This window comes from Gekko japonicus, unplaced genomic scaffold (assembly GCF_001447785.1).
Source record: "Gekko japonicus isolate JY-2015 unplaced genomic scaffold, Gekko_japonicus_V1.1 scaffold4, whole genome shotgun sequence".
NCBI classification, from domain to species: domain Eukaryota; kingdom Metazoa; phylum Chordata; class Lepidosauria; order Squamata; family Gekkonidae; genus Gekko; species Gekko japonicus.
The window spans coordinates 3,487,146-3,510,251 of record NW_015165234.1 but is presented as its reverse complement, the minus strand read 5'-3'; the positions used below and the strand labels follow the sequence as shown (position 1 = coordinate 3,510,251).

The following is a 23,106-nucleotide window of genomic DNA, read 5'->3' as shown; positions in this document are numbered from 1 at the left end:
GCCGATGCCTCCGTCGCCTGGCTGGAGTGGCCGCGGGGGAGTCTGGAGTCGGGCGGCCGCTGGTGGGAGCCGCGGGTGCCCGGGCCGAGATTGGGGGGGCAAGGCGGGCGACAGAAGGCCGATGCCTCCGTCGCCCGGCCCTCTACAGAATCCACCCCCCAAACCTCCAGGTATTTCCCTCCTTAGAGCTGGCAACCCTACATTCCCCTCAGTGCCTGTTGGTAGGCAACTAAGCTTGGTCCTGTCACCTACTTTGGCCTTTGGGAGAAAACACATTGGGGCCAATCCTGATAGGGTTGCCAACTCCAGATGGGAAATTCCTGGAGATTTGAGGGATGGAGCCTGAAGAGGGTGAGGTTTGAGGAGGGGTGGGACCTCAGACAGGTACACTGCCATAGACTCCACCCTCCAAACCAGTCAGTCTCACATAGGGAACCATTGTTGCCAATCTCCAGGTGAGGGCTGGAGAGCACTCAGTATTACAACTGCTCTGCAGAAGGGAGGGCAGAAGTCAGCTGAAGTCAAAGGGGCAGATAATGGTAGGTTGATGGCTAGCTGGGAAGGAGATGGGGTTGCCAACTACATGCTGACAAATTCCTGGGGATTTGAGGGGTGGAGCCTGGAGAGGGTGGGGTTTGCAGAGGGGTGGGACCTCAGACAGGTAGAATGCCATAGACTCCACCCTCCAAACCAGCCATTTTGTCCTGGGTAACAATTGCTGCCAATCTCCAGGTGAGGGCTACAGATTACTCACAATTACAACTGCTCTTCAGGTAGCAGAGATCAGTTCCTCTGGAGAAAACAGTGGACTCTGTCATTATACCCTGCTGAGGTCACCACAGCAAATTGACACTGTTTGCCCAAAGCCAGAGCACTGCCCCAGAGCCTCTTTCTAGATCCCGTTGTATTGCTTTCACAACGGGCTTTACTGCTAGTTAGATATATAGATGAATAGCTCTGCTGGAGTAACAAGAGATCATTAGCACTTCCTTACAGGACGATCTGTTAAGATTTGCTAAAAGAGGTTCTGGGCGATATGAAATAGCATGAACTTTGAGGAGAAAGATGGGGACTTGTCTTCTCTTCTCTATAACTTTTAACTATAATTTAGCAGCAAAAGCAGCCACAGACTAGAGATCTTCTCAAGTTAGATATATAGATGAATAGCTCTGCTGGAGTAACAAGAGATCATTAGCACTTCCTTACAGGACGATCTGTTAAGATTTGCTAAAAGAGGTTCTGGGCGATATGAAATAGCATGAACTTTGAGGAGAAAGATGGGGACTTGTCTTCTCTTCTCTATAACTTTTAACTATAATTTAGCAGCAAAAGCAGCCACAGACTAGAGATCTTCTCAAGTTAGTTCAGGGAAGTGAGACTTGGGGAAAGAGGTGCAGCTTTTCTTGGCTTGCCCATTTTCTCTACCAGGGATGACTGATTGGGATGGGTGGGTTGAAAATGCTTTGATCAGGGAAACGGGGGGGAGGCATAAAATTGTCTTTCCTAAAACTACAGCCCCAGTCTATAACATTCTGCTGCTATTTTCTTTCAGGCCAAAAGTACATAGTAGAGATCTGATCATGGATCTTTAACATAAAATGTGTAGTTTTGCCTTTACTAATTTTAGATACAAGATGTTTAGCTTTATTTGAACAGATTATAATTTATTTTTTCAAATTCAGGATCTGCAAGGAAATATCACAGGAATACATAAAACTAGTTTAGTATTTATCAGTTTAGAATTAATTTTGTTCACCTGGTAACTCTCTTAGTCTATACAGATTTGACCATTGGATACTCACTGTGAAAGGTCCTTCTCCTCTAAAGACAGGAGGACATCTTGAAAGGGTAATTCCCACCATCCATTTCAGGGAGGCAGGAACTAAGTTCTTCAAGTTCCCGTATTCAGCCTGTGGGAGTCACCCTCTCAGTCTGGCGAATCAAACAGCAGTCTGCAATACGAAATCACCTCTGACATTAAGGAAAAACAGTAGAAAGGGCATACATAGTCAAAGGAAGAGAAGAAAGAAAAAATTCTGCTTGACATCTCACAATGACTCTTGGAGAGACAAGACATCCTCCTTTCTTCACAGGAGAAGGACCCTTCACAGTGCGTATCTAATGGTCCATTCTCCCTCTGAGGCGGAGGACAGCTTGAAAGGGACCTCCCAGAGCAGTGTCCTCAGTTATTTAGGTGGGTTTGAGTCATCATCACCCAAAATATTCTGTAACACTCTCCTTTCAAGTGCAGCATCTGCAGAATTATGAGTGTTGATCTTGTAAAGTTTGATGAATGTAGATAGAGATGAATAGGTTGCTGCTTTGCAAATTTCTTCAAAAGGTGGGTGTCTAATGACAGCCACATTGGTTGCTGCACTCCTAATGGAATGAGCTGTGATGCCTGATGGAAGAGGGATTTTAAGTCGCTTGTATGCCTCCACAATACAAGCTCTAATGATGCTGCTTATAGCCGAATTAGACATTCTCTGCCCCTTGTTTGGAGGTGCTAAGGATATAAATATAGCATCAGTGTTTCTAATGGGGCTTGTCCATTGTATGTAAATCCTCAAAGCTCTTCTGGTGTCCAGCATGTGCCATGATTTTGGATTTGGACAGAACGACAGAAGATGAAGTTCCTGTGCCCTATGAAAAGTTAAAGTAACTTTGGGAATAAAGATAGGATTGGTTCTAAGAACCTTATCTTTGTAAAAAAATACAAAGTTCTTGTCTCACTAGCAGTGCTCTCAGTTCTGAGACCCTTCTGGCTGAAGTAATGACCACAACAAAGAGTCTTCATTCTCAACCACTTGAAGGCAATAACCCAGAGCAGTTCAAACGAAGACTTAGTCAGAGTGGATAGAATGGTATGAAGCTTCCACACAGGGAATCTGTGAACTTGAGGTGGATGTGCCAAGGCTACACCTTGCAAGAAGCGGGTGATGCACGGGTGCCGGGAGATGTTAATTCGTTTGATAGGAGGTAAAATTGTAGCTAAAGCTGCCACTTGACATTTTAATGTGGAAGCCTTGAGATTACTTTTGACCCCATCTTGTAGGAAGGCTAGAATAGAAGCAAATAGAGGATCTAATGGATCAACACCCTTTATTTTGCACCAGCGTATAAAGGCTTTCCACGAGGCGTTGTATATTCTATTAGTAGATTGGTGCCTGGAAGATAGCAAGGTCTCTATAACGTCTAGGTCATACCCAAGACATAGGAAGCATCTCCTCTCAACCTCCAAGTGGTCAATTGAAGCCAGCTAGGTCTGGGTGCCAGATGAGACCCAGTTGTAGCATGGCTGGGGACACTGGCAGTTTCCATTGATGTTCTATCGACATCTCCTGTAGTGTTGAAAACCAGGGTTGTCATGACCAACACAGAGCCACTAGAATTACGTCCACTTGCTGAATTTTGATCTTCCTTAGGATCCTTGGTAGAACTGGAAGAGGAGAGAAGGTGAACAGTAATGTCGGGTCCCAGAGTAATCAGGATCAGTACATCTGTCACCTCTGCCTCTGGATGATGAAACCTTGAGAAGAAACGACTTACTTGATGATTTTCCAGTGAAGAGAGGAAGTCTACTTGAGGGTTTCCAAACTGACTAATGAGCGGAAGAAAGATCTCCTTCTTCAGGGACTACTCCCCTTTTTCAATGGTTTGCCTAATGAGCCACTCTGCTTTGTTGTTGGCAGATCCCTTGATATGTTCTACAGTGACTGACATTAAATAAGACTGCCAAAAATAATAACAAAAGCGGTAAAAGCAGATATTGATAATGATTTTTATTTGTCCAATGATATTTGTTTGCCAATGGTATTTAGCTTCTCCAGCCGCCCTGCCAGGAGCTGTGTGAAAGAGCTGCATGTGGCTCCCAAGCCACAGTTTGGCCACCCTGTTCTAGGCATTGAGTGGGGGAAAGGCAATTCTTTTGCAGACTGACAATGAAACCATGACTCTGAAGATACTGAATCATCATCTGTGTATCTTGTCTCTGGTACCGGACTGAATCAAAGGTTGTCCAGGTAAGGATGAATGTGGATCCCTTGTTGCCTCAGACAAACAATGGGTATCAGAACCTTGGAAAACACTCTCAGAGCTGTGGCCAGACCAAATGGGAGTGCCCGGAATTGAAAGTGATGTTCCCCTAGACAGAAACAGAGATATTTTCTGTGTACAGGGAAGATCGGAATGTGGAGGTATGCCTCGGCCAGGTCAATCGAAGTGAGGAACCCCCCCAGCTTCATGATGGAATGCAAGGTTTCCATTCTGAAGTGTCTTGCTTTGATGGATCTGTTTAAGAACTTCAAATCCAGAATGGTCCTCCATTCTTCACTCTTCTTTGGAACTGTAAAAAATATAGTGTAGACTCCTGATCCCCTTTCTGAGAATGGCACTGGCTTGTTGACTGCTATGGAAAGAAGATGAATGGTCCTTTGCTATTTTTCTGGTCTTTTGGAGATCGGAGACTGGATGAAATGTCCCAGTGGAAGGTTGGAGAGCTCAACTGCATAGCCCTGGGAGACTACTTTGACAGTACCAAGTTTTGTTGAAGAGAAGTAGTCTACCCTCCACCGGGAAGTCAGTGCCACCACACTTTGGGTTGTTTGCCTGTCCTGTCAGACCTTTCTGATTTAGGTCCCAACTATCTGAAGAATTTAGGCTGCTGGCCCCCTCTTTTATAAAATGGTCCTGGCTGGTTCCAATTAGATCTTCTTTGGTCTTGCTTATATCTTGGCAAAACATGTTGGGAACGAATGGAAGCCCCACTGAATTGCCGCCTGTCTGAACGTCTCAGGGTTCTCAACCTGGCTTTCCTTTTATCTTTTTTCCCCCACCAGAATTTTATCCAGACAACCACAAAAAATGTTTGTTTTCCTGGAAGGGGTAGGTGAGGACAATGGCCTCTAAATGAAAGTCATCTGGCCCTACTCAGAGCCACAGGGTTAATCTTGCTGCAGCTCCTGATGCCAGTGCTCTAGACATGAAGGTGAGATAATCTAGAGTTGCATCTGCTACAAAGGAAACTGCCTTAAGGACTCCAGAAGATCCTTCTTTGAGGCGTTTGTTGGTTTCTAGTACTAGTTGTAAGATTTTCCTTGACAAAATGATTGCTGCCTTAGAAATAATGGAAGCTGCTGTCAAGACCTTGATCAACATTCATTGCCATAGCTCCATGAGCTTTCCTCAGAGTGAACACTGCCTTTTAATCAAGAGTGTCACAAATGTTGCCTTGAGTATCCTCTGATAAGAAACCTGAAGGCTGAAGTGTTGCGACAGGTGCATCCACCAGTGGTACCTGCAAAAACTCACTGACAAATGAAGGCAGGGCATACATTTTCTCAAGAAGGTTTGGGCATTGTTTAGTTGCCAGAGGGTTAGCCTATTCCGATTTGAGGTGCCACTCAAAATACTCTGGGAAGGGAACTACTCTTTCTAGAGGATCTGCCCTGGGGAAGAACTCTATATTCCCTTTGGGTCTAGATTTTTGTTCACCCTAAGTGGCATCCATGTCCTCCTTTTTTGGGGTTTCCTGTAGATCTAAAGCAGACAGTTTTGGACAGTAAATATTGGTAATCCTCTGCCTTAAAAAAACTATTATACTGATCTGGGATCTCTCAGATCTCTTTGTCTTGCTCATGTGATAAAAACTCCTTTTCCCCTTTCCTCTGACTCTGGACTTGAAGAAGAAACTAAATCCCTGTCTAGGGTAGCATGTAGCCTTTTCATAGAGGTGGCTATGGTCTCCTTTTGGGCTGGCTTGGTTGGCCAAATCTGATGGCAAGATGGCTCATATCTGCCAGTCTTACCTCTATCCCAGAGAGGGGAGGAAGAGGAGGAGGAATGACTTTGCTTTAAGGGCGATCTTGATTTTCTGTGGCTCCTAAGGAGATCGGGAGTGAGGCTATGCCTAAAGTCCCTTAATTCCTCCCTCATCACCGGCTTAAGGAAATCCAAGAGATCAGGAGGGCACTGAAAAGAGCCCAAAGGCCATACATCACCAGGGCTGGCTTGAATGGTAGCCTCCAAATAAGTTGCATCATTGTCTGCAGTGGCCATGCAGCCTATTTGTCATTGATCAGCTAGCTGCAGCTCAGCCGTAGGTCAGGGGCCGCCATAAAGTGTCTTTGCTGTTTCCCTGGTTGCTCTGTGTTGTGGGTGCCTCACCAGGAGAGTGTTCCACCATATGAGGCTCATCAAAATGGCTGCCACCAGAAGCTGAGTGGCTCAAATCAGTTAAATGTCTCAGCACAATTCAGTGCTTCTTTTTTGTGTGCTTTTTTTCTAGGCAAAAAGGGGTCGGCCACGGTTGACGGATCAGACCGCATTTGGGCCATGCTGAGCTCAACAGTCTCCCTTGTACCATCCAATCTCCCCCTTCAGTGAGAGAAGGGTCTGCCTCCCCTGCTGAGAGAAATCCATCTTCTTCAGCCTTGCGTGCCATTTCAAAGTGGCTGTCACTTTTCCTTGCCATGCCCAATTGCTTCCGGCACTTGCCACTTGTTGCTCCCGCTCTCTGTTCTCCAAGACTCGGAAACAGGGTGGGAAGGAGGGGGAGAGGGGGGAAGAATTAGAGCTCATGAAGGAAGTAATTAATCACAAGGGAAATCGTAGATTAGAGAAATATCTAAAAAGGACTGAGGAAATGAGAAGGAGTGCTGTCTCCAGAGCTGCTCTCTCTTTAGAGGCAGAAAACAACCTGAGAGGGTGACTCCCAAAGGCTGAATACAGGAAGCTGAAAAAATTACTTCCTGGCTCCCTGAAATGGATGGTGGGAATCACCCGTTTAAGATGTCCTCCTCCTCAGAGGGAGAACAACAGATTCCCAAACCTTGAATGGCTGAAATACAGAGATATCAAAAAAGAGGGGATGCTCTTAATTAAGAGAGACTGAAGGTGATAATTTCTTCACTCAGGTTTCCCATACATTGAGAACAGCTGATTATGTCTTGATCCCATGACTTTTTTCATTTTCTAAAAATGGAAGGGGTAGCACAGCATGTTGCATTTGGAAAAAGAGATTAAATTTGGGTTTTAACTATTACATTTTGTAAGTCACCTTGGGTATGGCAGAAAAGTAGGATATAAATATTTTTAATAAAGTAACTAAATAGCGCGCCCATATTCAACCAAGGTAATTAAACTGGAGATATTCCATTATTTAAGATCTTGTTTGAATTGTAATAAATGTTGCTCCCATAATATTATTCTTCCTTTCATATTTATTGCTTTATTCATACACTTCACTGACACCCCTTTCCCAATAACTTATTACAACATTTTTACTGCACCACCAAGTCAGTGCACCCCAATCACGTGTCAGACACATTACAAACCTGCAATACACTGTCTACCAATTTCCTGCTTTGCTCCTATGTTGCCTAAAGTTGCACGTCCTTGAAAACTCTCTGTAAAGTTTATGATTGATTGCTCATCTATTAGCCCTTGCTTGCATATCCTTTGGTCAGCTTAAAAGTACGGTCATAACATCAGACAGTCTGAACTAACGGAATGGACAAATCTTATCCTAAAATGTAAATAATGCATGATACTGATAATGAAAATGAAAGACTACCCCCATAACTTACAAAAGTGCTGTGATATTTGTGTTGTCTTGACAAACAGGGATAAACATACAGAGAGGAATTTGGAGCAATATCCAGATGAGCAATGATATCACTGATGTCAATCACAAAGGAATTGTTTGCTACAAAAATCAACACAGCTTCTTCACAAAAGCACATAATGTATGAAACTCACTGTACCGAGATATGGCTACGGTCACTGGCTAACCTGTCCCCAAAGAGGATTAAACAAGTTCATGATCAATCACTGAATATCAGATGCCAGGGAGCAACAGCAGGAGACAGTTGTTGCCTTTATGCCCCACTTGTAGATTATCTGGAAACATCTGGTTGAGCGTAATTGGAAACATAATACTGGACTAGATAGATCTTTGGTCTGAAACAGCAGGGCTCGTGTTAACTTGAATGTGCTAACTATGGCTGGATCCTGCCCTTTGATTCTTTTGAAATTTTTGGTTTACCCACATTTTTAATGAAAAGTAACAATATGAGGCCAGTGAAAATGTGATAAGTTGATGAGGCTATACTGGAATTGAAGTATTATATCCCACATAAATTGATAATTTTTAAGCTCATCCAGTTTGAAGCTCAAAATGACCCCAACCACCCCTTTCAATTTTTAACCCTTGTATGTTGCATTGCAGTGCTTCTCCTTTCAATGAGTATTCAACAAGCAGACCTTGAGAGGCAAGTTATTCTAGCAGAACAAAAGCAGTCTAAACAAAATAAAAAATACTCATTATTAACCTCCCCTTTACTATCCTGCCAGGCAAGATAAAATAATACATACCTGGCTACAGCTTCACTGTATACAAAACCAGCATCTGCTCTCTTTACAATTTCAAAGCAGAGATCTGCACCATCCATACTGCACATAAAAAGAAGTAAAACATGTATTTGTAACACTAGAAACAGAGTTTCCAATAATAATAATGCTATAATTTTACATGTATAAAACACATTGTACTATCAGCAAAATAATGCATTCTACTTAGGGTTTAGACGAGTTCTGGGGAAACAGTTCCAATATTATTTATTTATGGTGTATGAGTGACTGCTAAAAAGAAAGAGAAAATATTTTTAACATTAATAGAGTCTGTGTGATTTTATATTCTAATACATCATATACATACACTCCTATAGATATTAAACAGATACTTTGAAACGCCGTACAACTAAATTTATCCACTCACAAACACATGGCAGCCTACGTGCAAAATAAATTAAAATAAAATGAAATGAAAGGCATCTACAAAAGTGTCAGAGTTCGACACTAACACAATATGCAATCTAAAACCCTAGTTGCAGGGTGAGAAAGAGTGAAGAAACAACAAACGCAAGTTGGGAAGGTAGTTTTAACATTGTTTGAAAGCTATGAAAACAGAGAGCACCCTGCCTTCTACCCTTTATCATGTTCTAAGGGCCATTTTATACCACTGTTTTTTCTCAGCAAAAGCTGCTCAATGTATATGCTTTTGGCCAGAAACACATACTTCATACACTACAATACATGTGTTTTTTTTCCTACGACGAGATGATCTCTGTGTGAGAAAATACTGTACAACATGGCTGTAGCTAATTAACAACATTATGCTACACACTTCTGAGGACACTGTAGGCTTCCTTTGTATTGCTTCTGTTGTCCTCCCATATTACCTCCCACATACTACCTTATGTATTTCGCTTACTAGAATAAACGGCTAGGTTTGGATGCAGTGTACAACTTTTTCAGTATTTTATGCTAGTAGGTTTTAGCGCTGGTAACTAAGGTTTACTCTCAGGCTTAAATACACTGTTAAAATAAGCACTGACTAATCTAAAGTCACAGGCTATTTTGACTTTCCTAATATTTAAACAGAAACATGAGAAAACAGAGAAGTCATTTCCCCAGCATTTTGACAGAAGGTACAGGGATTACTACTCTATTTGAAAAGCACGTGTGTATGTTTGAAAACCATGCTCCTATTTATATTCATCCTTTATAACTCAGTAAAATAGATCATAATTGTTTCCAATCTATTAATAAGGAAACAGGCCGACATACAGTAAGATCAGGTTCCCCTTTATGTTTTCCCCACAAACTTGGGACCAGCAATTTTAACTCAACTACTTACTAGTAATTTGCTTTTATTTATTTCATTTGTTTTCATTGATTATTGATTTTATTGTTCTGACATATGTCTCTAGTATTAACACTGCCTTTAACCATAAAAACTAGTTTTACCTTTTTTGAACAAAAATGTACTCTGAAATTCCAAACTGCAAACATATCCTATATCAGTATGGAATCTGGTGGCACAATTAACTTCTCACCAGTAGAGGGAGATAGACTCACAATAAACATAGTATGATTTCCTTCTCTTTCCCCCTGAGAATTCTTCAAGTGCTTCCCAGAATTTTTTTTAAAAAAATGCACTTTACAAGCTCAGCTAAAAACTAGATAACTTAATTAGGTCTACAATTTTCCATCCCCTTCTCTTTCACGATTGAACAGAGTAAAAAAAAGGGGAAATCAAGAGTTAGTGGTATTTATGACATCCCTGAATAGACAAAAGAATATCTACTTTAGAACACAAGGGCACAGCTAACTAACTGTCTAGTATGCATTTACCTATTGAACCCCCTTTTAAATTTACTAATTGATGAAATCAAAGCTCACATAAGGACTATTTAGTTATTTAAAATATTTCTATACTGCCTTATGTGTATAGACTCAAGGTGGTTAATAATGTAGCAAGTTGTAAGGATACAAACATAACAGCCCAATAAACCAGATTACAAACACAGCCAAGTCTGTCAAAACAGTTTGCCCTCTAGCAAAATGTTTTATATGCCTTCTTGAATATAGCAAAGGAAGGTTCTTGGTACCCACTCTGGTTTTTTGGGTGTATTTTTTTGCTATGATGTCACAGCTTACTTATGGTGACCCCCATGGGGTTTTCAAGGCAAGAGACAGAGGTGGTTTGCCATTGCCTGCCTCCATGTCACGACTCCGGTATTCCTTGAAGGACTCCTTTCCAAATATTGGCCAGGGTCAACCCTGCTTAGATTCCAAGAACTGACAAGATTGGGCTAGCCTGGGCTATACAGGTCAGGGCACCCGCTCTGATAGGCCATTCCAAAGGACTGGGTCCACTACAGAAAAAACTTCTGACCAATGCTCCCTCTAAGCTGTGGAGTCTTGTGAGCAAAAATTTTACTTTGTAAGGTACTGGCATTAAAGTTGTGAGCAAGTGATTTGGCTACTGCATAAATTAGTTGCTCTGGAGCCATCCTTCCTGAGCTAAGACAAAAATGTGTGAACTGGAGGCTAAAACCCTGTGAGCTAACTCACACTAACTCAGCTTAGAGGGAACACTGCCTAGCTGTTGCTGTTTGGATAGTCTTGACAGAGGGCTCCACAAAGAGAAGACTGTTTAAAGAACATAACTGGCACATGGGGGTATATGGGAGATGTTGTATAGTTAAGCACTAAGGCCTAGGTCATAATGAGCTTTAAAGCAAATAGCCAGCACTCTGAATTGTGTCCAGAAGCAAATAGGTGACCAGTGTAGTTGACACAGCACTAGAGTTATGTGTTCTGAGCAAATGATTCCAGACAGGAGTATTGCTGCTACACTTTGTATTAATTGAAGTTTCCAAGAATTCTTCAAAAACAACCCAATGTACAGCTTGTTCAAGGAGTTGAATCTGGATGTTACAGTATCATGGATCAGCATAACTGGGTTGGCAGAGTCTAGATCAGGGGTGGCCAAACTTGCTTAACGTAAGAGCCACATAGAATAAATGTCAGATGTTTGAGAGCCACAAGATGTGAACAAATATTACACACATGTTTTTATTGGAAAATATGCAGATTTGCTTTTATTAGCATTAAACGAGACTGCCAAAAATAAAAACAAAAGGAGTAAAAACAGATATTGATAATGATATTTATTTGTCCAAAGATATTTATTTGTTTGTTAATTATATTTATCTGGCTAAGAGAGAGAGAAACAGAGAGGTGGAAAGAATGAAAGGTGGAGAGAGAGAGAAACAGAGAAAGCAAATAGATAGGGGAGAGAGGGAGAGATGGAAAGAAAGCAACTTTAACTTTAAATGCATCTTCTAAGCCCACCACCAAGCCAGCTGGCTTGCCTTGGAGAAAGGATTTAAAGAGACAAATGCCTTCTCCAAGCCAGCCAGTGGAAAGAGGGCTTTGAGAATGCATTTAAAGTTTCTTTCTTTCTCTGCTCCCCCCATTTCAAGACTACCCAGGGAGGGGAACACTGGCTGGGGAAGGGAAGACTGATCGGGGAGGCATGCCTCCCCTTCGCTTCCTCAGCTGCCCTGCTGGGAGCCGCACAATATGTGTGAAAGAGCCGCATGTGGCTCCCGAGCCGCAGTTTGGCCACCCCTGGTCTAAATAAAAGAACAGCTTACAAACTAGATGTAATTGCAAGAAATAATGGATTTCTTTCCCCAATCACAAGTGAATTGGAGATTTTTTTTCTTTACTAACTGTGCATATTAAATATTTTAGTGAGTAAACTTTGCAAAATAAACATCTTCATATAAATATAATGGTTTTCACGGGAATAACAGCAGCTATGGAATAGACACAGCCAATATTTTAAATTCTGTTTTCATATTCAATTTAAATGTTTAGACATAAAAATGGGAACCACTTGTTTAAAAGAATTCTGCTTTTCTAGAGAATGTGTATTACATTCATTATGCAATATACCAATCTAGTGTAATTTTCTTCAAAGACTGTTTTATATAAGTGAGGTTTATATCTATTTTCAGCAGACTTTAAAGAACCACTTGATATTATTCAACACTAATTTTACTACTGTAACAACCAAAGTTAATTGGCCTCATATTAATCTGGCAGCTCAGTTTTGTTCAGTTTAACTGTGCCCTTAACCCACATATTTTGTACGGTAAGCCAAGAATGATAAAAATAAAAATAACACTTACAATTCAAAAACCATATAAAGCATTCCATCAGAACTGTATGTCTCCAAAAGTTCAACAATATGAGGATGTTTCAACATGTGACAGATACTTGCTTCTCTCTTTAGATCTGTTGGAATATAATAAAGAACAATCCTGTTAATAAATAGAATAAATAAAAGCTGCATATTTACAAAGCTGTGTAGTTCTCAAGAAATAACAGTCAAATATATAGCATACCGGGGGGGGGGGAGCGGTTTTGTGCTCTCCCAAAGACTCACGGCTTCACTTCATCCCCAAACCAACACATATGCGCTTCAAGAAACAATCCAGCATTTACAATTAAGAGACAGAGATTAACCATGCCAGAATCAGAAGGTGGCATCAAAAACTGTAGTAATCAGAGTGGGCAGTTCTTGTGCCACTTGGCTAGTTGCCACAGCAAGTGCTGGCACAGCCTGCAAGCACCCCACAAGAAACACCCAAAGATCACAAGTATGAGGCAGATAACTTAAAAAGAAAAGAAAAGTGGAGTTTCTGGGGATGTTGCAGCGAAGGGCCAGGCAGGGCTGTAGATTGAAGCGCAGTTCCAAAGCTCTATTGATCTGGATGTCAGGAACCAGGGTATATGACCAGCTATATAACCTGCTGATTGCCCATCCCTTAGTTCAGAGAACCTTCAGGACTTTTCGTATCCTGGCGGCAGACAGCATCCCTAGCAGTGTTCCTGTAAATAGCACAGTATTCATGGCTAACAGCTAGAAAATAGTCAAAGGCATCTGAATTCCCAAGTCTCTGCACCAGGACACTGGCAAGTGTTGAATGATTGTTGGCTGCCTAGCTACAGTCTTGCAATGTCAGAGCAAAATAGCCCTAGGAGAGATCCCTCAGGCCACAGCAACATTAACAACTGAACAATGTGCCAAAATTCTATGAGGGACTCCGAGGAAGGCACTCCTGCCCAGCAGCAAGCTGTAGATAGCAGAGTTCCTCTAAAATTGTGTTGCAGATGTCACAACTTGAGGAAAGAATTACATAGAGACCCCAACAACATGGAGCTTAGGCTTGAAAAGTTGGAATGTCAGTTGGCATGCTTCAATTTCAGTGGTTTCATATGGGAGGCACTGCTTGCCCTCAGGCAGCCATATCGAGCGGGCAGCCATCTGTCGCTGGTAGAGGGGCTCTGTGTAAAATAAGAATAAGTGTAAAATAATAATAGGCACAGAGATGAACCCATATGAACATTGTGACTGCCCTGATAAGGCAAAGAATAGCTCTTACTACCATGTCATTGTGGTGGTCCATCAAAGTGCAAGCAAAATATGCCCGATGTGGACTGGATGTGTAATGCACCGTTATGACCAGAGATTGTTGTCAAGGACAGTCTTGTAGTACGTATACTGACTTTGATGGCCTTTATTTTTTTTCCTGTCCTCACTAAAATCATACTTCAATGTTTCACCTGGTTAATTCTACCTTCTGAACTTAGAGGTTATATCCTGCTTGGGGCACAAGTCTTTCCATATGCCTATTTTCAATACATCTGATAATTATTAGCAACCAACTGAGCCTGTTTTGCCTATATGGAATGGAGAAAAAAGAGGGAGGAAGTAGAATGGGAAGATGGATATTGCAGAAGTTGTGAAGGAAACAAAGGAAAATAAGACGGCCATGGAGACAGCCAGGGAAAATTAAGAAAATGGGAGAAAAAGAGGTGGAAGTTTAACAGAAGGTAGAAAGATGGACAGAAGGAAAAACCAGAGGAAAACCCACAGCCAAGGGTGATATCAGGAGCTCCACAGCAGTAGCACTTGGAATGAAGAGATAGGGTTGTTCCATTCCATGGAACTGGACAGATTATCCAGGTGCCAACACTGACCACATCTTGCTCAATCTTTCGCCAAAAACATGCACCAACACCCCATTCCTTAGGGACTTGCCAAGCTGCAGCCACACTCCACCTGGCCATGGCCAACTGTCTCACCAGCATCATGGCTAACTCCCCAACATGATGGGTAATGCTATTCTGCAACCATGCAAACCAGTGCCTGTACCACCCAGAACACAGGGGATTAAGTCCACAGTCCACACTGGAATTCATTTATTTTCTGGCTTGCTCTTATGTTGAGGCAATATTTATCTACATTTATTTATTGACATTACTTATAGTCTGCCTTTCTTACTGGGACTCAAGGTGGATTACACAGAGTGAGTCAATACAATCAATAGGATGGGACATTCAATAAACAATGAAATAGGATGTGGGTTGTACATCCAACTAGAAGTCTAAAAAACAGAACTGAAGCAAAGCACAAGTGTTAACATGACATGTTAGACCCACAGCAAGCTATACACAGTAGCACACACTACAGTCCCCAATAATTTATCCAAGTAACTCTGAAAAGCCTTTTGTAACAGAGCTACCCTATTACCTGAGTAGGAAAGCCCTCTTGAATAATTCAGTTTTGCATAGTTTGCAGAAAGCCAGGCAAGTGGGAGGCTTCCTGACCTTCTCAGGCTGGCCATTTTCTAAATAAATAATCCATAAAAGAACAATTTTTGCAGTACAGGAATGCTGAAGAGGTTTCATACCTATAGCTTTAGTTCCAGGAAGTCATGCAAGAAAAAAATGATGTCACAATGAAGGCAACAGAGAGCTAGGTATTTACCATCGAAGAGGGTAAGGCATATGGGTACATGGATGACAGAATATGGCAGCATCTCTATCGATACCATGAACATGACTCTAACTGCTGAAGCACAGTACACCAGTTCTATCTTTATACATCTGAAGTCAAGCACTACAACACAGTCACTTATTGTTTTAACACCTAGATTCAAATCCAGTAGCACCTTAGAGACCAACAAGAATTTCAGGGCATAAGCTTTTGAGAATCAAAGCTCCCTTTGTCAGATATTGTTTTAAAACACCCACAGTGGACACTTGCAAAGTCTACAGAAGGCAGCAGTCAGCTGACAAACAGTGATTGAATGTACACCATGGGCAGTCACCTAGAAATGGCAGTCCACAGGGAGTGAGAACTCCATGTCCAGGTCTTCCACAAGTGCAGCATACCTGACAAGCATTTCTGAGTTGAGCTCCTTGCTTCACCATCCAGCCTCTGAGCACCAGATGAAATGGAATGAGACTGGTCTGAAGATACTTGTTCTTTCTGTGGCTGATGCCAAACACTCCATTCACATATACAGTGCTGCATATCACAACTGTAATTAACCTGAGTTCCAGAGGCAGCTCATGGATGCGATCAGCAATATCAACAGGTTGGTAAGGATCCTATCACCAGGTGCAGTCTCATTTTCTACCATAGTAATAGATCAAGATGGGTAGCTGTGTTAGTCTGTTTGTAGCAGTAGAAAAGAGCAAGAGCCCAGTAGCACCTTAAAGACTAACAAAATATGTGGCAGGGTATGAGCTTCTGTGAGTCACTGCTCCCTTCTTCAGATACAGCTAGAATGGGAGTCCATCTGTCCTATTTATTGGAAAGTAGAATGATTTCAGATGCCGAATGACATTAGCAGACAAATCATAATAGCAGACGTGATTGGATTTAGGTGAGATATGCAGAGGGGTAATAGGTGTGGAGAAATCAGCATTGGTAATGAGACAGGAAACCTAGGTCTTCATTCAATCCAGGTGGATGCATTGTCTTGAGCTTCATTATCAATTGCAATTCAGCAGTGTCTCTTTCTAATCTCCCTTTGAAATTCCTTTGTAAGATAACTGCTACTTTTAGGTCAGCAACTGAATGTCCTGGAAGGTTACAATGTTCCTCCACGGTTTTTTGAATGTTGAGATTCCTAATGTCAGACTTATGTTCATTAATTCTTTGTCAAAGGGACTGGCCTGTTTGTCCAATGTAGAGGGTGGGAGGGCATTGCTGACACGTGAGGGCATAAATCACATTAGAGGATGAGCAGGAATATGAACCTAAGATGATATGGCTGATGTTGCTGGGTCCACTGATGGTGCTGCTACGATCTATATGAGAGCAAATTTGGCATCTTGGTTTGTTGCAGGCCTTGTTACCAGAGTCCATATTACTGTTAAGTAGTTTGTCACTGCGGGTGAGAAGTTGTTTTAGGCATCTGAAATCACTCCACTTTCCAATAAATAGGACAGATGGACTCCCATTCTAGCTGTATCTGAAGAAGTGAGCAGTGACTCACAAAAGCTCATACCCTGCCACATATTTTGTTAGTCTTTAAGGTGCTACTGGACTCTTGCTCTTTTCTACCATAATAAATTGTCTTGTTTAGAAAGTGGAAGTATAATCTGTGTGTATATATTATGAAATACAAAACTGCACCTCTACATCAGTAATATTCTACTAATATAAATCCTGTAATGAAATTATCAGTGACAGACCAATGAGGCCTGGAAGGATAATATTCAGCTCTGTATACGGGGTCAAGTTTAGCTCAAAACAATTCAGTGCTGGAGTAAATTGAAGCAAAATACGCTAGTTTCGCCAAGGAAAGCATTAAACTGAATAAATACAACACAGTTTATTCTTGCAGTTTTAAGTCAGCATCAACATTCATATAGATAATTTAAAGAATAAATACAATAAAACGTTTTTAATTCACTAATCATTGCCATCATAATTACAGCCACTGTCCTAGCTTCATATCTTAAGCCCTGCAGGACTCACAGTCATAGTTCAGATATAACGTTAAAATTTGGTTTGCCATGGAAACAGATGCATATAATTATTGTGCCGCATGTGACCAAGGACCCACCCCCCCGGCTTATTAACCTAACAGCAAACCATGGTCCATCACTGCATCTGAACTGTAGCACAGAGAAACAAAACCAACATAGCACTGCTTCAGAAAGACATACACCTAGAGATGTAAAATTTCCGGAAATTTTGAAGCTCCGAAACCCCCCCCCCCCGTTTTTTCCGGGGGAAAATGGAAATTTTCTGAAAAATTGAAAACAATTCTACATTAGCATTTCTTTTGTCATTTCTAGATTGAAAGTCATTCTGTTACTTTAGGAACATAAAATATGACTATGGACATTTTTACTTGACATTAAATTATCACAACTAGCATATTAAAAATATAGTGTATCCAAACAATTATTACAAACAGAATACCCACCCACATGCAAAAACAAAACTGAAACCTTTAAATTTTCTTCTGACAATAGCACCTCCTGAAGGAAGAAATGCATTATATATATATATATGAAATTATTTGGAAAATATTTGAACACCTTGTCTTAAAATATTTTATTCATCATGTTAAAATAAAACATTCTATAATCAATTTTTTTTTCTTTTCTGTTTTCAATTTTTCAAATTTTTCAGAAAAAAACAAAAAAGGCTTCAGGAAAAAAAGTGTTTTTTTTAAAAAAAAATTCCGGTTTTTTCCCGGGCCTTCACATCTCTACATGCACCAAGATTCTCTTGTTCACATACACAATGGGTGTATTGAATTTAAAGGTGACTAACATCTTATAGAAATTGTCCCTACACAGAAAAATAAATATAAAACTCTTTGTCACACCAAACTCCTGATAATCTTTGCTCTCATCATCTAACAAAGGGCATATAGTATTGATGGGAATACACTAAACATCAGAAAAACCATAGAATATGGAGATTTATAATTGCAGCTGAGAGCAAACATACCAACGTCTGGAGCTGGCTTGGCACTCTCTTCCAGACACACTGCTGTTCAGGTGAGCTGCAGAACCATAACCCCAGCAAGTGACTGAGGCCAACAGGAGCCTGACATCTGGCCAGGCTGGAAGACCAGCAACAGCTGGGTCAAGTATGGGAACCAGCAAGGAATCTCCAAGGCCAGTGTCACAGCAGACCTAGAAGCTGCACAGGATATGGATTTATGGGAAAGGGAATACAAGGACCATCACAACCTGTTTAAGCTCCTGCCACCAGAGGCTGAGTAGGATAGGCTTGAATGAGGAAAACAAAGGGAGCAGCCCAAAGAGAAGAGGTCAGTGTGGGTGCTGTGAAACCCCTACCCCTCCCTATCTCAAAACTCACAAAGGATAAGAAGGGTGACTGGAGCCAGTGCACCCCAAGGCAGTGGCTGAGCCAAGCCTTGGCTCAATAAATCAAATAATTTAAGGCAGCACTGAAATAATTATATGTGCAGTATAAACATGCAAGTCAGTGACTTACCATGCATCATACAAACACAGGCCCGCATTGTTCTCTTACAGTAAAGGTGGACACACACATATATCTAGCATTACACAGCAATCTCTGCTGCTATATCCCTTAGCCTTCCAAATTCAAAAGGAATGGCAAAAGGGAACCTTTTTAGCATACTTGGTTTGTTATTACAGAGAGCACATATGCAAAGGGACACTGCTTCTATTGGAGCTGAGAAATTTCCAGTTCCTAGGCAAACAAGTGGAAGTAATAATCAGAATGGAAAAGGATAGATGTTTTATTTAATTAGCTCAGTAATTAGTTGAAAAGTTGACTTCGACCAAGACAGCTTGCTTGCCTGTAATTCATGCCTCTCCATCCTTGAGCCATGCACAGAAAAGAGAAATTGTAGGGGACAGCTATTTGAGCACCTGCCGCTTGACTAGAACTCTAAAATGTTCTGAAACTGCTTCTATGCAAGTTCAAATCCCGTATGTGGCACTACAGGGAGACCACAGAGAAGAAAGAAGTACCACAGAAGGAACAGGATGAAGCTATGCTGGAAGGAGGCACCAGAACCATATGCAGAGCAAAGGAGCATGCTACATTAACACCATTAGAACAGAGATCCACAAAATGGCACCCACCAACATCTTTCCTGGTACCTGCCATGTGTCTTTAGAAAGTGGGAAAGGCTAGCTGGGGTTTTTGCCCAGCAGGATTTCTGATTGGTCATTGAAAATCTGACTGCAGATTTTTTAAAAGTTGCTTTGGCATCAGCTACTATCATAGCACAAGGATCTTTACTGCATGACTGAAAATAAGCTATTTATATGCAAGAAAATATTTTTAAACAATATGTTCATTTTAAAAGGCATCCTGTTAAATAGCTTCTGACTGAAATATTGAAGCTACTATTAAAGTTATGCACAACCTAATTATCTGACATTTTGGAGTTGGCTCTACCTTCTGAGGCAGCCATTTTGGGGTTGCACCTACCACCCTGTGTCAGATTTGTAAAGGTACCCTCAGATTCAAAAATGATAGGGACCCTTTTCTAGAGTATTAGCTGCTGAAGAGCTTCCAGATACCTTTATTTATTTATTTTATTTGATTTTTATCCTGCCCTCCCGCCGAAGCGGCTCAGGGCGGCTTACAACAATAAAACCAGCAAACAATACCTCTAAAACAATCTATACAATACATTAAAATCGAATTTACCTTCCCTGATCCAAAGTAACTGAACACACATGAAGCTGCCTTATGCTGAATCAGACCCTTGGTCCATCAAAGTCAGAATTGTCCACTCAGACTGTCAGCAGCTCCCCAGGGTCTCAGGCAGAGGTATTTCAAATCACCTGCTGCCTGGTCCTTTTAACTGGAGATGCCAGGGATTGAACCTGGGACCTTCTGTATGCCAAGCAGATGCTCCACCACTGAGCCACAGCCCCTCCCCAAATTCACGTGGCAAAGAGGGCTAATGGGACTTCAGACTTCTGAAGCTCACTGTTTATGCAGTGCACTGCGTCTCATGCTGCACAGCATCAAAGCCTCACTAACTGGACACCAAAAATTTTTTAATAAAAGGGGGGGGGGAGTGGCACATTTTAAGCGGGTGCACTCTTTTCCAGACTTGAAGTTAGAATATAAGAACATAATTCCCTTCAAGAATTTTATTATATTTTTCCATCGTTACCTGATGAATATGCATTAGAATTTGGTATATCTTTTACTAAATTGCTTTTGATACACAGATTCACGCTTTGGATTTATCTAGACTGATGTATTCAAATAAAATTAAGCTCAGCTGTAGAATCAAGGCTATTATCCACCTATATGAAGAAGGTATGAAGTTTAATAGGCTCTATGATTGAGGCTGTACTGTCCAGTCACACACCACTGTGCTTGGGGCACCAATTAATGGATATCATTACATAATATATGTGTGTATATATATTATACATACACTTTTTGTAAATAAGCTTCCTTTCAGGAAGCTTCAAAAATTAACCAGCAAGATACAAGAGAAGGAACAGAAGAAGAGGTTTTTATATAATTAAAGAGAGAGAATTCTACAAATATAACTTCTGACTCACCACACCTTCCTAATAACAAAAGGCAAAATTACTGAGCAGTGCATCTTTACTCAGAGCTAATCAAAGCCTTTCAGAAGCACGGATGGACAATAAAATAGCTAGAAAGTTCAACCTCAAAAGATACAGGATTATTCCAAAAGTCAGTGGAAAGAGCTATTTTGTGAAACAACACAACTGAAGAACAATTTAAAAATAAGGGGTACAACTGAGACAAAATAGAGCATGTGTAAGCCTTCATTTTGTGGGTGTCTCTCCTCCTGCAATAAAATAGTAACAGCATACACCAAGACATTAAATTTTCAGAGAGAGATATTTACTATTAAGAGGAAAAGAGTGAAGGAAGCTGAAGAAAATAAACTTTTAGTTGTGTGGTATAGCCAAGAAAATCTGGTTTGGCACAACAGCCAGAATTCAAAGGGGGAACATATATTTTATCTATGCACATACCTAGGATTTGTTCAGATTTTCTTTCTGCAGCTTCTTCCCCAATCAATATTTTAAGCACCCCAAAACATTTCCCTATACCTTTTTGCCCCCCTAAAGGCATTTTTAGCCACTGACATTTAAGAAGTAAGCTGTAGAACTGATGCAGCTGACTTCTCAGAATTTTTTTTTTAAAAAAATGGTTGTTTGTGAATTGGGGCTGAAATATACAGAAGTAACTGACCTTTCATTGTACAGATTCTTTGGCAGAAAATGATAAACTACATGGGGAGTTCAAAACAAGTATAAGTCTTTAGACTGTTCCATCAAATATGTCTGTCAATACCATTTCAGAGAATATCAGTGTCAAAGATACCAATATCAATGATAAAATAATGGGAATCACTTAATAGCAGTGGTACTGTATTTTAATAAGTTTTTCTTTTCTTTTGTTTTTTTTGTCATCAAGCAGGATTGCTAGACCCCCCCGGTTACCTGCTTTTTGTGGGGTTCTACCCGCCATCTGGCCATCTGGCTGAAGAAGCCCCGCCCCCAAGCCCCAAAATTCACAGCCACTCCTCTCCCTTCTCTCTTGAGAGAAGGGAAATTGGTGGCTGTGAGCCGTGTGTCCGATCTCCAAGCAGCATTGCCTCTTTGAGATCAGGCAAGTGGGGCCCTCTGGTTGCGGGCACTTAAAGGGACCCCTTTAAGTGCAAGCAGCCAGTGGGACAGGGCCCCACGTGCCCGATCTCCCAGCGGCAAGGGCAATGCTGCTCGGAGACTGGGCAGGCAGGGCCCTCTGGCTGTGGGCACTTAAAGGGACCCCTTTAAGTGCTCGCAGCCGGTGGGACCATCCCCACAGGGGAGGGGCATGGAGCTGGTACGTCCCCAACATGACATCACGTTGGGGATGCCCTGCCCCTCCGTGTACGTCCCCCCAATGTCCCCTCCTGGGGACAAAGATGGACCTGGCAACCCTATCATCAAGGAGCCAACATGGTGACTCTGTAGGATTTCCAAGGCAAGAGATGTTCAGAGGCAGTTTATCATTGTCTGCCCCTGTGTAGCAACCCTAGTATTCCTAGGTGGTCTCCCATTCAAACACTAATCAGGGTCAACCCTGCTTAACTTCTAAGATCTGATGAGATCAGGCTAGCCGGATCTTACTGCTTTTACATATGGAATATCCAGTACCTATTTTTGTTAATTCTATAGTTCATAATTTTCTTAACTAGTGCAAAAGACACATTGACATTTGTTTGTTTACTAATCACAATTTGGAAGAATATTAGGATCCTCTGGGACAATAAAGCCAGGATCCATAGAATGACGCGACTTGTTTCATGTACCTAAGGATAGGTTTGTCTTTGGTGTCTCTTGAACAAAACCCCTCTTTTACATATCAAATACATTTCCAAGATAAGGGAAACTGTATTGGCCTCTTTGGCTTGCCATACAGCTGGTGTTGGAACTCAGCCCTTAATTAGGCTGATTACATTCCATGCCTCTTGCAGTCGTTTGATGGACTGTTGTATTTTATGGATCTATAATAAAGCTGTCGTTTTTATCTTCATGGAGCCGGCTTCTCCTTTCAGAGAACTTAACACATCTATTTAATGAAGAACTAGCTATGTTATATTACATTAGCAAGATTCTTACTGAATGGCAGCACTGTCCATCATGATGAAAACCCACAGGCAAGTACTGGCATGATTAGCAAAGCTCACATTTCCCCAGTGTTGGCAGACTTCCTTGAGAATGCACAACTACTTCTTTAGGGTTGCCAGCTCCAGGTTGGGAAATACCTGGAGATTTTGGGAGCAGAACCTATGGAGGGCAGGGTTTGGGGAAGGGAGGAACTTCAATGGAGTATAATGCCAGAGAGTCTATCTTTCAAAGCTGCCATTTTCTACAGGTGAA

General features: G+C 41.4%; 1 protein-coding gene across 1 annotated transcript in view; it reads right to left on the bottom strand.

Moving 5' to 3' along the window:
* Nucleotides 1–23,106, bottom strand: part of LOC107109208 (peripheral plasma membrane protein CASK) — a 192,949-nt gene that overhangs the window by 89,932 nt on the left and 79,911 nt on the right. The window contains exons 3-4 of the mRNA XM_015409770.1: nucleotides 12,546–12,651; nucleotides 8,374–8,451 (exon numbers count right to left, since the gene is read on the bottom strand). Coding sequence (XP_015265256.1) covers nucleotides 8,374–8,451; nucleotides 12,546–12,651 — 184 coding nt within the window. The remainder of the gene's footprint in view (nucleotides 1–8,373; nucleotides 8,452–12,545; nucleotides 12,652–23,106) is intronic.